Source organism: Propithecus coquereli, unplaced genomic scaffold, assembly GCF_000956105.1.
Source record: "Propithecus coquereli isolate 6110/MARCELLA unplaced genomic scaffold, Pcoq_1.0 Scaffold305, whole genome shotgun sequence".
In the NCBI taxonomy this organism is placed as follows: Eukaryota; Metazoa; Chordata; class Mammalia; order Primates; family Indriidae; genus Propithecus; species Propithecus coquereli.
This window is the reverse complement of record NW_012148675.1, coordinates 913197-932450: the sequence shown is the minus strand read 5'-3', so window position 1 is coordinate 932450 and position 19254 is coordinate 913197. Positions and strand designations below refer to the sequence as shown.

General features: G+C 37.9%; 1 protein-coding gene across 2 annotated transcripts in view; it reads right to left on the bottom strand.

Annotated features, from left to right (window-relative positions):
* Positions 1 to 4687: 4687 nt before the first annotated feature.
* The window catches only part of EFEMP1 (EGF containing fibulin-like extracellular matrix protein 1), a 57587-nt gene continuing 43020 nt past the window's right edge, over positions 4688 to 19254 (bottom strand). For both annotated transcript variants that reach the window (XM_012649859.1, XM_012649860.1), the window contains 6 exons: positions 17480 to 17599; positions 16365 to 16484; positions 14936 to 15055; positions 10922 to 11045; positions 10642 to 10837; positions 4688 to 5314 (listed from right to left, as the gene is read on the bottom strand). In XM_012649859.1, the coding sequence (XP_012505313.1) occupies positions 5153 to 5314; positions 10642 to 10837; positions 10922 to 11045; positions 14936 to 15055; positions 16365 to 16484; positions 17480 to 17599 (842 nt within the window). In that variant the 3' untranslated portion in view covers positions 4688 to 5152. The remainder of the gene's footprint in view (positions 5315 to 10641; positions 10838 to 10921; positions 11046 to 14935; positions 15056 to 16364; positions 16485 to 17479; positions 17600 to 19254) is intronic.

Genomic DNA, 19254 nt, shown 5'->3' with positions numbered 1-19254 from the left:
ACAAAGGAGGATTTTGTCTTACTGATTTAGTTTGTTTTTAGTCGTGATATTTACTTTATTTTGAATTGAAGATTACATTAAAAGACCATGAGATTTTTATGCTTACTGAAGATGGTGGTACCTGTAAAGGAACCCATGTGTTAGCTTCTCAAAGCTCTTTCCAGCTTTTTGCTTCCACGGATTTTAGAAAAAATTCTTTTTACTTGCTATCATTTTTTGTCAAAAATGAAACTAAAAATGGGTGAATTTAGGCTGTGAAATTAATGAATGAATAGTCTAGGAAACAGTTTCTTTTTGACGCCTAAGATAAAAAGGATTGGCAGGTATAAACAGCCAATCAACGGATGTCCATCAATTGACAAATGGATAAACAAAATGTGGTTTATCTATATAATGGAATATTATTTAGTCAGAAAAAGGAATGAAGTACTGTTACGTGCTACAACATGGATAAGCCTTGAAAACATTATGCTAAGTGGAAGAAGTTAGACATAAAAGGTCGCATATTACTGTATGATCTTATTTATATAAAATGTCCAGAATAGGCAAATCCATAAGACAGAAAGTAGATCAGTGATAGCTCCCATGGGGGCTTGTGGGAAGAAGGAATGGGGAGTAACTACTAATGGGTATAGGGTTTATTTTTGAGTGATGAAAATGTTATGGACCTGGATAGTTATATTTGCACAACATTCTGAGTGTACTAAATGCCACTGAACTGTATACTTTAAGATGCCTAAAATGGTTCCAAATGAAGGATAGAATCATTTTTTCCAGATATGTCAAGTATGACTTTGATAATTTGATGGGGATTACACTGAATTTGTAAATCACTTTGGGTAGTATGAACATTTTAACAATGTTGATACTACCTATCCATGATCATGATATGTTTTTCCATTTGTTTATATCCTTTGCAGATACAAACAGAGTTTTATAATTCTCTTTGTAGAGATCTTTTACCTCCTTGGTTAAGTATATTCCTAGGTATTTTATTTTCTTTGTAGCTATTGTGAATGTTATTGAGTATTTGATTTGACTCCCAGAATGACTGTTATTAGTATATAGAAATGATGATTTATGTAGATTGATTTTGTGTCCTGATATTTTGCTGAATATTTTTTGTCAATTCCAGGAGACTCTTGGTAGAACCTTTGGGGTTTTCTAGTTATAAGAGCATATCATCAGCGCAGAGAGATAGTTTAACCTCCTCTTGCCCAATTTGGATACACTTAATATTCTTCTTTTGCCTGATTGCTCTGGCTGGGACTTCCAGCACTATGTTGAATAAAAGTGGTTGACAGCGGGCATACTTGTCTTGTTCCAGTTTTTAGGAGGAATGTTTCCAACTTTTCCCTATTCAGTATGATGTTGGCTCTGTGGGTTTGTCATCTATGGCTTTTATAATTCTGAGATATGTTCCTTCTATGCCTAGTTTATTGAGGGTTTTTATCTTGAAAGGATGGTAGATTTTGTTGAATGCTTTTTCTGCATCTATTGAAATGATTGTATAGTGTTTGTTTTTGCTTTTGTTTATGTTATGAATCATATTTATTGCTTTATGTATGTTGAACCATCCTTGTATCTCTGAGATGAAGCCCCCTTGATTCTGGTGGATTATTTTTTTGATGTGCTGTTGAATTTGGTTTGTTAGTATTTTATTGAGGATTTTTGCATCTATATTCATAAGGGATATTGGTCTGTAGTTTTCTTTTTTTGTTGTGTCCTTTCCTGGCTTTGGCATCAAGGTGATACTGACTTCATAGAATGAGTTGGGGAGGATTCCCTTTCTCAGTATTATAGAATAATTTCTGTAATATGGGTACCAGATCTTCTTTGTAGGTCTGATAGCGAAAGCAATCTTATGCAAAAAGAACAAATCTGGAGGTATCACATTACCAGACTCTAAACTATACTATAATGCTATAGTAACCACAACAGCATGGTATTGGTACAAAAAACAAAGACACAGACCAATGCAACAGAGGGCCCAGATATCAAACCATCTACCTATAATCAACTGATCTTTGATGAAGCAGACAACAATGTACCTTGGGGAAAAGGAGCCCTACTCAATAAATGGTGCTGCTAAAATTGGATAGCCACATGCAGAAGAATGAGACAGGACCCCTACCTCTCATGACTCACAAAAATTAATTCAAGATGGATAAAAGACTTAGATCTAAGGCATGAAACCATAAGAATTCTTGGGGAAAATGTAGGAAAAACTCTTCTAGTTATCAGTGTAGGCAAAGAACTTATGACTAAGAACCCAATGGCAATCATAGCAACAACAAAAATTAATAAATGGTATTTGATTAACCAAAAAAACTTCTGCACAGCTAAGGAAACAATCAGCAGAGAAAATAGACAACCTGTATAATGGGAGAAAATATTCACAATCTACACATCTGATAAAGGGCTAATAACCAAAATTTGTAAAGAACTCAAGCAAATCAGCAAGAAAAAAACCAAGCGACCCTATTAAAAAGTAGGTAAAAGATGTGAACAGAAGCTTTTCAAAAGAAGAAAGACATATGGCTAATAAACATATGAAAAAATGCTCAATGTCACTAATCATCAGGGAAATGCAAATTAAAACCACAATGAGATATGACCTTGCCCCAGTTAGAATGGCTTTTATTGAAAAGGTCCAAGAACAATAGATGCTGGTGTGGATGCAGAGAGAAAGGAATTCTTATACACTGTTGGTGGGACTGCAAATTAGTGCAACCTCTATGGAAGATAGTATGGAGATTTCTCAAAGAACTAAAAGTATACCTGCCAGTTGATCCAGCAATCCCACTACTGGGTATTTATCCAAAGAAAAGGAAGTCTTTTCATTAAAAAGACACTGACACATGAATGTTTATTGCAGCACAGTTCATAATTGCAAAGATGTGGAATCAACCCAAGTGCCCATCAATTCATGAGTGAGTTAACAAAAGGTGGTATATGTATACCATGGGGTACTGCTCAGCCATAAAAAAGATAAATTAATACCTTTTGCAACAATCTGGATGGAACTGGAGATAATTCTCCTAAGCGAAGTATCTCAATAATGGAAAAACAAACACCACATGTACTCACTATTAAATTGGAACTAACCAATCAGCACACATGTGCACAGAGGGAAGTTAAACTCAGTGGAAATCAACCAGTGGTGGCGGGGGGGGAGGAAAAAAACCAACCTAATGTGTACAATGAACACTATCTGGGTGATGGGCACACCTATAGCCAGGACTCAAGTATTACAGAAATGACCCATGTAACCTAAAACATGTGTACCCCACTAATATTTTAAAATTTAAAAAATGCCTAGAATGGTAAATTTTATCACAATAATAAAAAAAGGAATTGCATCTGTAAAACTTCAGTATATCAACCCTTTCCATGTGTCTATGATTTGTGAATATGACTGAGTTTGGAATAAAAGGGCAACCATTTTGTCTGCAGTTAATGGTTCTGTAGGTCCAGAATACATATATAATTTGGAGGTGGGAATGGGGGGCCAGGGCTTATACATAAATATTTCAAAGATTTCTGTTTCTTCTACAGTTCCCTGGGGAGCTATAGACAAGATCCAGTCTTCTTGTTTAAGGTTGAAAAATCTACTGGATGAAGGTCTTAGGCTTTTTTTTTTTTTTAAACATTACTCTTACCAGCTCTCACTTGAGATCTGTGTCTATATGTAGAAAAATTACTAGATCGATTAAAAATGGAAACGTTTAGATCAAGCCTTCATTTATCTGCACTGTAAATAATCATGTAGACAGGGTAAGAGGAACATTCTCAACAGTCCTGCTGTGTTGTGGCTGGTTTACTCTGCTTCCTTACCTGTCCCTTGGTCAGACCTGTTCTCTCTCCACTGTTTCTGTGCCCCTTTAACCTTTAAAAGCCCATATCCCGCTTGTTTCCTCTTCTCCTAGTTTATTTATATAAAAGAAAATCTAATGGTCATTCTTTTTCTGGTAGCTATCACTGATTTTTTTCCCAGATATAAAAATTATATTGGCTGTCATTGACTGCATTAAAAAAAACCTCCAAAGATGGGGTGATCATCTAAAAGAATATTTATTTTTATTCAAAAATATGATACATCACAGTGAAGCAGTTACATTCTAAACAAATAAGAAGACACAAAACCATAAAACCTTTTAGTAGAATGGGGAGAGAGAGAGTTTGCGTTAGTTCACTGTCACTCTTGATGCCAAGAATAAGAACCATCATTGTCTTCCTCTGTGAGCATCGAGTGCAAAGATGAGAAATTTTAGTTATAGTGCTAGGATTTAAATTTTATTTAGAAATTAAAAGTTCCCCAGTAAAATATCTTTTCTTCATTTTGTTCTGCCTCTTCTGGAAGTCTTGAATTCAGAGATGCTATTACATTTACCGAGTTTGCTTCTTCAGGTCAATTCCAATGTGGTTTAGAAATAATTTGTTTTCTCATCTCCTCCCATAGATTCCTCAACAGAATAATTTCCTAAGGATACCTGACTCATTTTGGAAATTTTGCTTACTGTTTTTTACATTACTTTTTTTTACATTCATAATCTAAAATTTCTGATGGAATTTAAAATGCCTTACAGAAACCAGCATATTGTACAATGATTTATTACTCTGTGAAAAACAACCACCTGTAGACTGATCATAGAAATAAAAACCAACACAAATATGTAGATCCTCATTTTCTAAAGAAATATATCTTTATTGACTTTTTCCATTTTCTTACAAAGCAGTTAAAAAACTCATTCTTGCCCTTGCATGCTATTCAATGTTATGATGGCTGCCTCCTTATAAGACTGTCAGTGGAGCTGTGATAAGTTTCCTCAAGCACCACAGAAGATCATCATTGCTTGGTCCCACTTTTATAGGAAAGAATCCAAGTTTCACCAGATAGCATATGCTTAGCTTTCTTGAAGAAGACCAGTTTAGTGGATTAATGTCTAATTTACATACAGTAATAAAGACAAACTTTGAATCTTTACAGATTAAATGCCCACTTTATACCATGGTATAATTGTTTGAATTATGGGTGAGTGTACAGGATAGAGATGTAGATGTACTAGATATATCTATAAATAAAATAGTGCTTTAAGGTAACAATATTCTTTGGCTGACTTAAATGCCTGTGGTAGACTCTTATAAAAGACTAAAACGCAAATGGCCCCACTATTATTGTTAATCTCAACACGGAGCTTGTGCGGAAGGTCCCTAAACTGTTGACTGTCAGCATCTCCAGGTCCACGATATATTCTCTCGGTCCTGACAGTGACTTCACAAGCACAAGCATTGCACTTACAGGACTTGTTTGCTAAAAGGAAAAAGAGGAAGGGAAAGAATAATTTTTCTTGGATTAGAGTTTCTGTTATTTGTTAGCATACCTCCTACAGGAATTAGGGGAAGAATTTTGAGGGTGGGATAAAGGAGCCACGACTTAGTCCCTTCTTGGTTTCAACTTGGCTTGGTTCTTATCTCTTGTCTACCATAGCCATTAGCTTCAAGTTACAGGGACTTGCTTTTTTGATAGTTCTTTGTTTTCTGTTCCTCCCTCTTTGTTAACATTTCTCTTCACTTTTATTGGGTAGTTCCAACCCTTGTAGAGACTAGAGTTGAGGTGAGAATCTGATTGTAAACAAAGTTGTCATTTTCCATTTTCTTAACATCGTGCATCTATTTATATTCCAGTAGGTGAAAAGACATGTTAAGTAGTTAATTTCAATAGATTGCGGTAAATGTTAAGATACATGGGGTTATGCAGGGTATGTACAAAGATACATTAAAGGTGCATATACACAGGGAAGAAGAGAGGGACCCTAAAGTATTGAGGGAAAGCTTTTGGATGCCTGAGAAGAGTCACCAGGGATAACTGGAAGTTTTGTGAAGTGTTATATTCAGGAGAACTGGATGCAGTTTCATTTTGATGAAGAATGTGATGGGTCCTGCTGAGTGGAGGGAGATGAGGCTGGAGGGCAGGTAATCGGATGTGTGAGTCTAAATGCCAAGGGAGAGAGACATGACTTAGCATTTAGCAATCATCTCAGTGGGTGAACATTAAACCAGAGGAGAGAAGGTTTATGAAATGAGGCTGGAGTTCTGGGGGAGGACAACATTTAAGAAGCCGGCAGAGGAGAAACCATTGAAGGAAGTAAGAAGAAACAGGTGATTAAGTGGAAAATAGATGAGTGGCCAGCAGTATCCAGTAGAGCAGGAGAGGACAGGGATGACTGGAATTGAAAAGCGTCCTTTGGCTTTAGCAGTATGAATATCGTTGATGGCTTTTTCCTACAGCAATGTCGGTAGGACAATGGGAACAGAAGACAGAGAACTGACTAGCAAGTGAGAGAACACAGACTGTGATTACAGACTGAATTTTAAGAACTTGTCTGGGAAGGGAGAGGAGAGACAGGGCAAAATCTAGAGGGAGAAACAAGTTGAATTTGTAGGAGGTAGAGGGGAGAGGGTTGGAACAAGCCTGCAGAGAAGGAATGAAGAATACAAGTGGTGGGTTGGCCTTGACTTACAAAAGCAAAACCTTTCTTTTGGAAATGAGGGGGAGGAGGTAGGAAGGGGAACACACAGACTTAAGTCTGTAGTGGCCTGGGACAGGAAGTTCATGGAACTCATGCCTGTTGGGCTCAGTGGCTTCAGAGGAGTAGGACGTGACGTCACTTACTGAAAATCAAGGGTATAAAGACTTAAGCACTAGGGGGACATTTGAAATCCTGGGTTGAATAAAAGAAATAGGAACAAATAATAGGATCGTTGAGCATACCGGGACCTATCCGAGATTTTATGGTGTTATGAATCTGCACTGACAAGCTGGGTACGGACATAGATATGGATTATAGGATTGACTCAGGGTTGCTGGACAGGGGCTTGAGGTGTTGGTGACAGAGTAGTTCAAGTGTCCACCAAGCAGCTGATTGACTGGGAGAAAACGAGGGGTGGGAGGTCAGGGGACGAGCATCACTTTGAGGGTGAAAGGCAGAGTGGGAGTGAGGGTTGTGAGAGAGGACAGAGAGTCAGTTATTGAGTAGGTCACTGGAGATGAAGATTCTCTGGCAGAACTGTCATGGATGATAACGATGTCTGGGGGGTGGCCACGGGGGTTGGTGGTAGAGTGGCTGAAGCTGAAGGTCATGGGGGTGAACAGCCAGGGAACTGTAAGTTAAGGTGCTGGATGATTCTGACTGTGCCCAGATTAGGTTACAGGAAGGAAAATGCTTCACAATTTAGCCGCTCCTTATCCCAAGCCCTCTTCTGTTCTGAGTACTCTCACCCACTTCCTATACACTCTCCCTGAGGGATTTCATCCACAGCCATGGCTTCAATTATCACTCATTTGCCAGTGACCTGAAAGTCTGCATTTTGATTTCCAAACCCACATAACCAGCTCTCTGCTCATCTCTACTTGGATGTCTCATGGGGACCAGGACTTCGTATATCCAACTTAACTCCTCACCCACCCCTTTACATAAGCTCCTTTCCCCCATCTCAGTAAATGGCACCACCATTTGCAGTTGTTCAAGAAAGAAAAAAAGAAGGGGGTTACCTTCTTGATGCTTCCTTCTCCTCTAACCTCCCCATAGCACATGGGTTACTAAGTCATGTAATTCTTCCTATATCTTCACGAATATATCTGGTTGTTTTTGGACCCACTGCCACCACCCTAGTACACTATCTCTTGAATTACTGACAGTTCTCTCCATTTCCACTCTTGCTTCACTCTAATCCAGGTTCTACAGGATAGCCAGGCACTGCTGTCTTGGCTAGGTCTACTTGTTCTGCATTCGTGAGCAACTTGCAATTCTCTGTTTCTGTGCTCAGCATCCTTCTGAGCACTTGTTCAGTGTCTCCACTATAAGCCACACTGGGGCAGAAATTGGCTTGATTTTTTTCATGTTGTGCTCTAGGATCTTCCATGGTGCTTGCCTCTTGTAAGTAATAGTTGTAGGTAATAATAATACCTTGAAAGTGTTGCTCGAATGAATTAATTCATTTAAAAATATTTTTTTGAGCACCCGCTATGTGCCAGGCACCATTCTATGTGCTGAGGATAGAAGAATGAACAGATAGGCAAAGTCTCTGCTGTCATTACGCTTATATTCAGGTGATGACACAAATGAATAATATGTCAGGTGGTGATAGGGCTATAAATAATAACAAGGCTCAGTAAGGAAGCACAGATATTGTAGGGGGAGGGTTGTTGGGATAATTGCCCTTCGATTTCATATACTACTTCTTTATGTCACCTTTTCTATAAAAGAAGGTTTCTTTAGTATTCTCCCAAAAGGAATATAAATAAATAAAATTCTGTCCTTTCAAGGTTTGGGCCAACTTTCAGGACTCAAGAAACCTTCTTTGACAGCCCGCATTAATTTTTTGATGTCTTTTGGGCCATGGAATTAAGCACAAAATTGCCTCCTCCTTTTTTCATAGATGTTAACTTTTGTTACAGTTATATTTAAAACTCTTTGAAATAAGAAACTGTGTAATACATGTCATTTTGATTCCTCATAGCAGCTAGCATGGAGCTGAGCACATAGTAGGTGCTTAATTAAGGCCTGCAGGTTGCTTCCTATGCATCTCTGTGCCCTTTGCACAAGAGAATTTCAGTGGAGAAACTTTGTAGGATTTGCTTCAAGTACTTTTTGAATTATGTGATAAGAAATAGTCTTCAAAAGCCTATTTTTATTATTTTAAATAGTTTTTTGCTTCAAATAATTTAACATTATTTAACTCTGGAATTATCAAAATTGGCAATGTTTTATGTTGTTCATGAGAACAAGGATTTTACTTGAGAACAACACTATATTTATATTTGAAAATACCAAGTCAATAAATGCACTGATATGAAGGGGTACACAGAGTGGTACATGGACACTGGGGACTCAGAATGGGGGAGGATAGAAGAAGGAGGAGTGAAGAAAAACTACACATGTATACTACTCGGGTGTGGGTACATTAAAAACCCAGATATCACCTCTATACAATTCATCCATGTAGCCAAAAACCACTTATACCCCTAAATCTATTGAAATAAAAAAAAAAATCTGGCTAAACTGAAAAAAAAAAATGCACTGATATGAATCACAAGTACTTTTCAAAATGCCATGTTTAATTGCGAAGAAAAAACATGTTGGAACTTTAACTGTTTTGCTTATTCTGCTAGGGAATTTTCTTAAATTATGAACTTAAAAGTTCAAAATAGAAAATTATTTTTGAAGATGATTTTGGGATGAACTTCTTTTATTACCAGGTAGTTACAAATAATGTAATTTGTTTAGGCTACAATTTTTTAATTGGTATTCTCTGAACTGTGTAAAATTCATTTAGTGGAAACTTCTTACAAATACCTTGTATATTTCAAATTTAAAACATCCAACATTAAAGAAGTTTGCTCTTTTTTATTAGAAAAAAATAATAGTGATAGTTTGTATTTTGGGTTGGATTTTTCTTTGCAGAAGTTGGTCATGAGAAATTAATCATTTCTAATTTACTGGCAAAGGAGTGGAATCACATAACTCTGGAGCTGGGAGGAAAGTTAATATATCAAAAACAGGATAAATGTGTAAACATCAAAAATCTGTAAACTTTACCACAAAGATGGATTTCCCAATATACTTTAATATTCTCAAAATGAAATATTGATTTTATAATTTGATTAAAAATAAAGCATGCCCAAAGGAGTTCTGAGAAAATTGTAACTGGATGAATAACATGCTTAGCATGAAACAGTTACTGTAACCCTGCAAACTGCTTTGGTAGGGTGCCATCATTTTCACATGAAGTGGTGAGCAGTATTTAAAATATGTCAGAATTTTAACCTAAAATGAACTTGCTGAGATTTTGCAGGGGAGACTGGAAGGCGGAGGCGCCAGGGTCAGGGAGACCCGTGGGGAAGTCACTGAAGGGATTAGGGAGGTTATAGGAGCCAGTTTAAAGGAAGAGAAGCAGAGGTGTGGGGAAGCACAGATAACCCAGGAGACACTGAGGGAAATGGCAGAATTGAGAAACAAGATTTCACACAGGCAATGAAAGACAGGGAAAAGACAAGGGTGACCCCACACTGTTGGCCCAGAAGTTTGCAAGAATGGGACAACTACTGGCATAATTGTGCAGGGAGGAGGGGTCTCTACTTCTCAGAGACTTACAGGTTTTAGTTTTGGCATGAATGTAAACTGTCTTGCGAATGTAACAGTAAGGAATTCATGATTTTTGAAAAGCTTGCCAGGATTTCTTTTTTTTTCTATGTACAATTAAATAACTATCACTGATTTGTGGTACCAACTTGGGGGTTGTGTGTGTGTGTGTGTGAGAGAGAGAGTATATAGGCCTGTGTTTTGGTGGTCACACACAACTTCATTAGAGTCTTCAATTTGGTATCTGAGTGACTTTAGGGAAGCTACTTAATCTCTCTGTGTCCCACTTTTCTGAAAAAAATGGAGAATGAATATTTATATGACAGTGTTATCAAGAGGATTAAATGAAATGATGCACACTGGAAGGCCTTACACAATGCCTACACATAAACTCTTAAAATGTTAGCTTTCCTTCCATGTGGATACTAAACAATAGCAGCAACAACAACAAACTTCCATCTTTCTCAATAGCTAAGGCTGCCTTCAGGATACTTACTCTTAGGTAGAACTCTCCATTTTCATTTCCAGATTTAATCCGAAAAGTATTAATAGTGTTGGCGTAAATAGTTGTGGCCTGTATCTGGAAGATGTCGGATGGCACAGACCTATCAGATCGGATGCTCATGTATTTGTAGACTATGGACTGGGGCAGGTCTCGGCACATGGCACTTGAGACTGGGCAAACACATCGGCTGCAGAAACAAACAAAAGTATTCACCGATTTGGCTTGGCAAGACCACAACATTCTCACTTTCAAAAGTTCTGATTTTTCTTACTTCTCTGATGTTAGAATGTAGGGATCTTGACAAGGATTTCGTGGGTAACAACGGAAGCCGCCATGATAATTCCAACAGATTTCATCCTCCCGGCATTCATTTGTGGTCTCACATTCATTTATATCTGTAGAGATGGAGGGTCAGAGAGTTTACTGATCTAAGAAAACTGCATGATTGGCAGATTTTGGTTTGCAAGAAAGGAGGTGTGTGGGAATCTGGACTATGCCTACTTTGCTTGTAAATTAAGACTGGGTTGCACCTACTGAGTTCACTGCACTGAATTCAGGACAGATGTAGCTGAGCCATTCTAGACAGATAAATATGTGTCATTTCATGATATTTTATTAAGCACTTATTGTTCATCTGTGGAATTCAAAGCCGAATGCTAACATTGACTCTGCTTATATAACAGTGAAAAACACCTGTTCCTGTCCTCAGAAAGACTGTAATTGGGAACATAGATATGGCAACAGTTTCTTGTAAAATGGAATTAAATAAGGATGGATAAGTGCACTGGGGGATTTAAAGCAGAAATGATTACTTATTCCTAGAGGATTAAGGAAGGTTGAAGGAAGAAGGAAGCATCTCAACTTGGCCTTGAAGGGTGGGGGGGTTAGATGGAGTTTTCATGGCTGGGGTAGGGAAGGCTTTACAGGCTGAGAAAGCAGCAAGCAAGGACTACGGATAGGGTAGCTTATCACCTGTCTCAGGAGCTAAGGAGAGAGGAAAAGGCTAGAAATGTGGTTTCAGTAAGCAGCAGCATGTGGTAGACAGCTGATGCTCTGGGAATGGATTATACCGTCCGGAGGAAGCACAGCCCAAGAAGTGAAGATATGAAGTGGTCCACCTTGTAGAGCATAGCTATTCGAGGACTGTGAGGAAGAGGAGGAGTTAAGGAAGGGACTGTCAGCAGTGGGAGGTGACTCGGGAAAAGGCAGAGTGGGAGAGAGTCCCGGGAAGAGAGGCTGTGGATAGGCCAGGCTGGACAAGGACTGATTTTAGATTTGGGCACTGGGAGCCCTCAGATGACATCTGAGAGAACAGTTTTGCCATAGAGTCATTACACTTATAACAACAACAGCAATAAAAATTAAATCAATATCTATCTATCTCCCTTTATATTTAAATAGTGATTTATGTGTTATCCAATATCAGCCTTTTATGAATCATTCCTTATGCAAAACTGGATATTTTTATTCATTAGTTTACTCATTGCATAAGTAGTTTACTCATTCTGTAAGTAATTTACTGAATCCTTGCTGCAAGCCAAGCCTGGGCTAGGTGCTGGGATATGATCCCTTTTGAATTCTCATACCTCATGTCCCTCTTTTAGGCCCTTATTGCTTTCTGCTTTGCATTACTGAAACCCGCCTGTTTGTCGTAACCCTTCCGTTAGCTTGTAAACTCCCTGAGGGCAAGGGCCATTTGCACCCACCTTTTAATCCTTTCATCATCTAGCATTAACATACTGGGCACCTGGCTTTTAAGCAATATTAAATTGAACGAAGTCACCCCTCACACAAACTGGATGGAGATAAGTGAGAAAGATATTATCTCCGTTGACATGAAAGAAAAACAAATAAGGATTAATTGGCTGGTTCAAGTTCATTATAGTTAGTGACAGGCAACTTTCCACTGCAAGGTACTCTAAAGAAGAATAATTCCATGCCTTTTCTTTAGAGAAAAAAAAATATTTTAGCCTTCAAACTGGCTAAAGTTATCTGGAACCCAACAGGAGGCTGGAAAAGCTATATAGTTTCCAAGAGCCAGTTACAAAAAGTGTCTTCTTGGACTGGCTATAGCCGAAGAAAGAAAATTTAGATTCCTCAGACGAAATCACTATTGACTTGCCCTTTCAATATTTTTCACTTTTTTGAAAAATAAAGATGCCATTTAGCTATAGGGAAAGCTAAGACTGTTTTGTCATACGAAGTCTAACAGAAGCAAAAGGAAACTTTATAATTTCATTTATTACTTCCAGTAATTTAGAGTCTAGCATAATCAATACTTTAACAATTCTGGAAAGTTGTCCAGAAATTAATAGTACTAAAATATTTGATGAATGTGTGTCTGTGTGTATGTGTGCCCTGTCTCTGTCTCTCTACACACACATATACACACACATACACATACACACAGCTTCCATTTTTTGCAGGCTTGTGAAAATGAGAATAGTTATTTCTTCCCCAAAATAAGCCTTTTAGAGCAAAGTAAGAATCCAAAACTTTTTGATTTTACTTGATTCCTGTGGATGAGGTTCAGAAGGGATGGTTTCGGGGGCAGGGGGAGGAAGCAATTACTTTATACTTTAAAAGAATGTTAAGTCACTTTCCCAAAAAAAGTTTTGCCTTTATCAAACATTCTGAAGCTGCATATCTTCAACGTATAACACTCATATTCACCCATTTGCAATCTCAGTGCATTTTTATCTGTAATTACAACAGATATAAATGTTGCCAGATATATAGACTAGGCAGGTAAGATCCCTACGGACATTAATTTGCTTCTGTCTTTTGCTGAGCATCAAATCTAATTTTGGTCAGAAACATATAGACATTTGTTTCAAGGACTTCAGAGAAATTTGTTAAGCTATCCCACTGGCTAACGTTTTCTTGCGTGTAATATTCATGTTACGAGCCTCAATTAAGGTTCAATAAGTGAAACCATTGGAATGCAATGTTTTCCCACAATTAACATTTACAGAGTCTCTAGTAACCTGGAAAAAGATGTTCGCTGTGTTATGAATGACATTCCGATTATGTGCATACACAGTGGCTGGAGTCTATTTGAAAAACTCTAGGCATACTATAAAATTCCAGGTCATAGATGTTCCTCTGAGTTAATATTTTCCTGTAAAATCATGGTATAGACTGAGAATCTCCAGTGTTTCCTTTCCTTGATCTTTTCTTTTCTTAACAGGATCTTTACTGCCCTTGCGTGCCCTCTCTCCAATTCTGATTAAATTAATCTTCTCTCTAGAGAAGATTTATCAGTCATTTACAATGGTAGGTAAACTTCATAAGAACACCTTGAATTGTGCAGGCTTTATAGTTTACAAATTATTTTTATGTATGTCATTCTATTAAATGCCCACCACTCCCTTTTCCAAATGAGAAAGCAGGGGCTCAGAGGAGTTTGATAATTTGTTCAAGATTGTACAGAGTGCAGTGGAGCTAGGATCCAAACAGGTTTTTTTGTTCTCAAGGTCAGTCATTTTTTTCACTCTTTCACTGCTCTGTGGAAATTTAAGTGTTTGTACTAGCTTTTACAGGATTCTCTACATTTTTGGGTTTATCTGAGCCTTTTCCCTGTTAAATTTGAAATTAACACACAGCATTGGAGGTAAGAAAAGAGGATACATATTTCAGATCTTCCCGAGAGACTCTGAAATCACACCATTGTAGAGAGCTGCCTCTTTCACCGATTTATAGATGTGAAGATCACCTGAATGTTTATTTTGAAACTGGACCCAAGGTCATTAGCTATTTTTGGATCAATAGTTTTTTTTCCTAAAGAATTCTAGCACATTTTAATACCCATCAGGCTGATTTTTCTCAGCACCTAAATTACTACCCAATTTATAATCCTGGTGTTTTAGAGAAATAGGACTGGCTCGAGGTATGCCTGAATCATACATTGAGCTTAGGCTCTAAACTCAAACTAATGGGTGAGACATTTTAATAACTGAATCTTTTCTGATAGATAATTTGAAGATGTATCTTATGGAGATCATGTAGGCTATAAAGAAGGGATATCAATATTTTATTAAAATTATGTATACTTTAAAAAGGAAAAAACTATTACTCTAAATTTCAAGGAAAGTCATCATTAACATTAAATCTCCTCTTTATGAGATGCATATATCTCATGACGAACAGGGGAGAAAAGAGCTTAAATTGTATATCCAAAGTGAGGAAAAATGAAAGTCTATGGTAGAGAATCCTATAATTACTTCTTTGATCTTCCTGGTTAAACCTGAACCCTGGTTACCATATATGAAAACAATAAACTTACCCTGACATGTTCTACTTCTCACCACTTGGTATCCCTGGGGGCACATACATGAGAATTTCCCAGGTTCATTGACACATTGATATTGACACAGGTAGCTTGAGGTTCTGCATTCATCAATGTCTGTCGAATCAGACGAGAGTAAGGACACAGAGTTGAAAAGCTTACATGTCACTAGTTTGGTGATACAGATATCGATACGTATTATTTCTGCTCAATAGTCCAGGGGAGGTAGTATATTTTTAGGCAAGCTAAAGAGAGTAAAAACATTGCAAATTCTGAAATAGAAATACAAGACTTTATAAGAAGCTCAAGGGCAAATGCTAACAATATTAGTTCATTTCCCTCTATAATTTCACAGCTCAAAGAGTCTTTTTTATTTACCGTGACTTTTGCTGAATCATTGCTGAAAGTTTGTCTAATCCTGGACCTAACTACACGAGCTGAACAGACTGGATGAATTGGACTGTGGCTTATGCTCCTCACTTTGGGCTCTGCATACCCACCTGGGATGCAGATCCATGTCTGCTTTTTCAGAAATTGGGTGACTCAGCTGCTCAGTTCATCTGAGCTTTGAGCTCCAAGTCCCATCCCTGTGCAAACTTCCAGAGGTGATGTCTTGGCAGGATCTGGCCTTCAGGGGAAGAATGTTCTGCATTTCTGAACAATGATGTCCAGAAGGGCAGAGGCAGCTGTTCTGAGCTAGCCCCTTTTGGTTTTGAGCACAGTGGAATGATGTGAGGCCTCTCTAGGTGGGGTTTGACTTTTGTGGCCCCAAGTAAAGCTGGGAGGCACTGTAAGGAACTCAGGGACATCAAGTGTTGATGGCATGCCCCTCAGGATGTCTAATGCCTTCTGAATGACGCAGTGGAATATGCACATGCAGTGGGCTCTGAAGGCATCCACCCAGTTATATGGTCCTCTTCTTACTCACATGGGCAGCTTAAGAAATGTGCCCAAGTCACACACTAGCAGGAATAAGACTAGGGCTCAGGTTTTATGCTAATGTTTTGAGGTGCACTCAGTTCTTCTCAAACTTAAACGTGCACACCAGTCACAGCAGTTCCTGTTAAATGCAGATTCTGACTCGGCAGGTCTGGGCTGGAGCCTGGGATTCTGCATTTCTCGTAAGTTCCCGGAGGTAATGGATGCACCTGGTCATCGGATCACACTTTGGGGAGCAAGATACTAGAGCACACTTCCTAATTATTAGGCCCAGCCTGCATCTAATACTTCAGTTATTTTATTTCTTCTCCTTTCTCTTGCTAACATATTAAAAAGCTAGTGTTATAATCAAACTACATTAACTGGATTATATAGCAGGATTTCCATGACTCAAAATTTGTTTTCATAAGCAGGTATATAATCAGATAAAGCAATAGCAATCACAGGGATTGGACTCCTATTGCACATTATATGGACAATATTTTACCTTCGCAGTTGAGCCTGTCACTGCTTAGCTCGTATCCTTGATTACACTGACAGATGAATGAACCGAGAATATTGTAGCATTGCTGAGCACATTGATTGCTGGCATCACATTCATTTATATCTGAAAGAAAAGGTTTTATATATCTATATATCCATCTGTAAATACCTTTAACCATATCCTTTCTCTTTTGTACCTGTGTCATCTGATGATAAGTAATTCCCTAGCTGAATTCTTTGCCCTGCAGAAGCTCATTGGAGAACGTCCATTTAGGTTTCATATTTGCTGGAATAACTTCAAACGTCTGTCAGATACTTCTTTTAGAAATACCAAAATATTTTTTTTTTCTGGGAATGACAGTTAGTTTGATGTTTGGTGAGTCTTTCCAAAAGAATTTAATGCTTCTAATAAATATACATTCCAGTATCTATTTTCTTTTGTTGTTGTTCAGATACAAAATGCCAAGTCTATAAATAATTGATACAAGACACTCACACTGATATGGTCTCTCAGCATGCTGTAGTGAAGATTTATCTGTGCTATTTATTACTTTTTAAATGGGTTCTGTTAAATTCCATTACAATTATAACATAAGCCTTTGAGACCCATACGGAGTTTTGCAATGCTCTGAGGCACTGAAAATATTGTGAAAAGGCATTTTTCCTACACTAGATTCTTCCCATGTCATGCCAATCTTAAATTGTGTGCCGTGACATTGCATTCTGAAAGGGGAGAAGAAGCATGTAAAAATCAGATGCACTCTCGGTGGAAAGTTTATATGGTTGAACTTGCAGTAACCCTTGGCACCTTCAGCATTTATATCACACGCTGTGGACTAATTGGTGGGTGTGTGTATATCAATTGATCTGTAGTTTTAAAAATTTTTTGATACATCCACAGAGGAGAATCAAAACCAAGTTTAAAAAAGTTTTCCATTCACATCTTGATGTGTTTTAAGAAACATATTGGTTATTGTCTTTTCAGCTTTATGATTGCTTAAGGGAAGTTGATGGAAACCAATTACTCAAGAACGTAGAAAAGTGGAAATACTGCTACGTGGCATGGGGTTTCCTTTTTTTTTTTGAAGACAGAAATCTGGTAGTTCCCCAAAGGCTTACCTACGCAGGTGTAGTTGTTTGCTGCCAACTGAAACCCCGGACTGCACTGGCAATAAAACGAGCCTGGTGTGTTCACGCATCTCTGGTGGCAATACGGAGGGATGGTACATTCATCTATGTCTGCGTTATCAGGCACACACACAGAGAACCAAGTTATTGACCTAGCATAGCTGTTTGCTTTCAAGTTCTCAGTAGAGCATTATCTAGAAAACCTTTCTAGAGAAGACCACATTTAAAAAGTAATTATTTCTCTCTCTCCTTTTTTGTTGTTAAAATTAGGGCATATGTGTTTTAAATACAGTTTGGTCTGCATTTAAATAAGATGTTAAGAGCAAACACTGAGTGGTCACACCATTCGGTGGTAAATAAACCTGGTGGGTGGGTTCAGATTTAAAGAAAGAACGTAATTGAGACTATTTCACATATATATGAGAATGTCAGTTTGAGGAGCTAAAAGCTTCCTTAGAATTACAGAAGTAAAAAAGAGCTATTAATACCAAAGAATTGAGTGATATAGCACAAAACTGTGCTCAGCTGGTGACCCTGACTAAGTCACTTAAATGTTTAGTATCTCAGGTTTTTCTTCTTCAAAGTGTGGATAGTTAGGCTTGCCATGTGTATCTTAGGAAGTCTTTGTGAGAATCAAATGAGAGAACAAGGTGGAAGGAATAGGATGCTAAACAAGTTAACTCTTGAGAGTGCCCTTCTGACACTTGGATGAAGTTTGCAGCCTGTGTCCTTCTTACATAAATGTTTCCAACTATAAAATGCTCTACTGAGATCTTGCAGAGTAGGACTAACATCTTAGAAGCATAATAAAATTTCAACAGTTCATGACTCCACACTGTGTGACAACTCCAACGTGGCATAGGTAATTTAAAATAACAATTATGTACGTACAATGTAGCACTATATAGCAACACTGCCTTATGGTAAAACAAAACAAAATAAAACTTTATGCTGAGCTCTTTTGGTACTTTAATAACTAATAATGTGGGAGGCAGCGTGCTCCAGTGGCCTTAGGGTAACCTGAGTTTGAATCTTTTTTCTGGCAATTACTAGCTTGGTCTTAACCTCTTGAGCTTCCATTTCTTCTTCTGTAAGTAATAATACAACAGTGTGGTGGAATTGTTGGGAGGATTACATGACATAATGTAGGCCAAAGTTCCTGGCAGATAGCAGGTAAAAATAAATGGGAGCTATTATTAATAAGCTGCAAGATATATTTAACTTGAATACGGAAATAGATGATAAGAAGATAGTCACATGGCTTTTCCCCTCACTTTGTTCAAGTGTCTGCTCAAATGTCACCTCCTCAGGGAGGCCATCCTTCCCACACATAGAAAATAGTTTCTTCTGTCTTATCTATCCCCTTACCCTGCTTTAGACTTCTTAATAGCCCTTGACACTACTTGACATTGTGTCATGTGTTTCTTTGCTTCTTGTCTGTCTCCATCACTACAATGCATGGCAAATAGGACCTGTCTCCTCCCCTCGAGGTGAAAGCAGAGGGGTGTTTTGTCTGTTCACTGCTGTATGCTTAATACCTGGCACAGGGCCTGGCATAGCACGTGCTCAATAAACATTATTTGAATGAATGTAAACTTCACATAATTAAGAGCAATTTTAGCATAATTCTCCCTAGTACTTAGTATTATAGCCAGGTGCAAGTATTAATAGATAATTTGTATGAATGATACTTTCTAAAAGCTCCGTGAGGGCTATGAATTTGAAAATCTATTTACCACTATAGCCCAGTGCCTGAAACAGTGCCT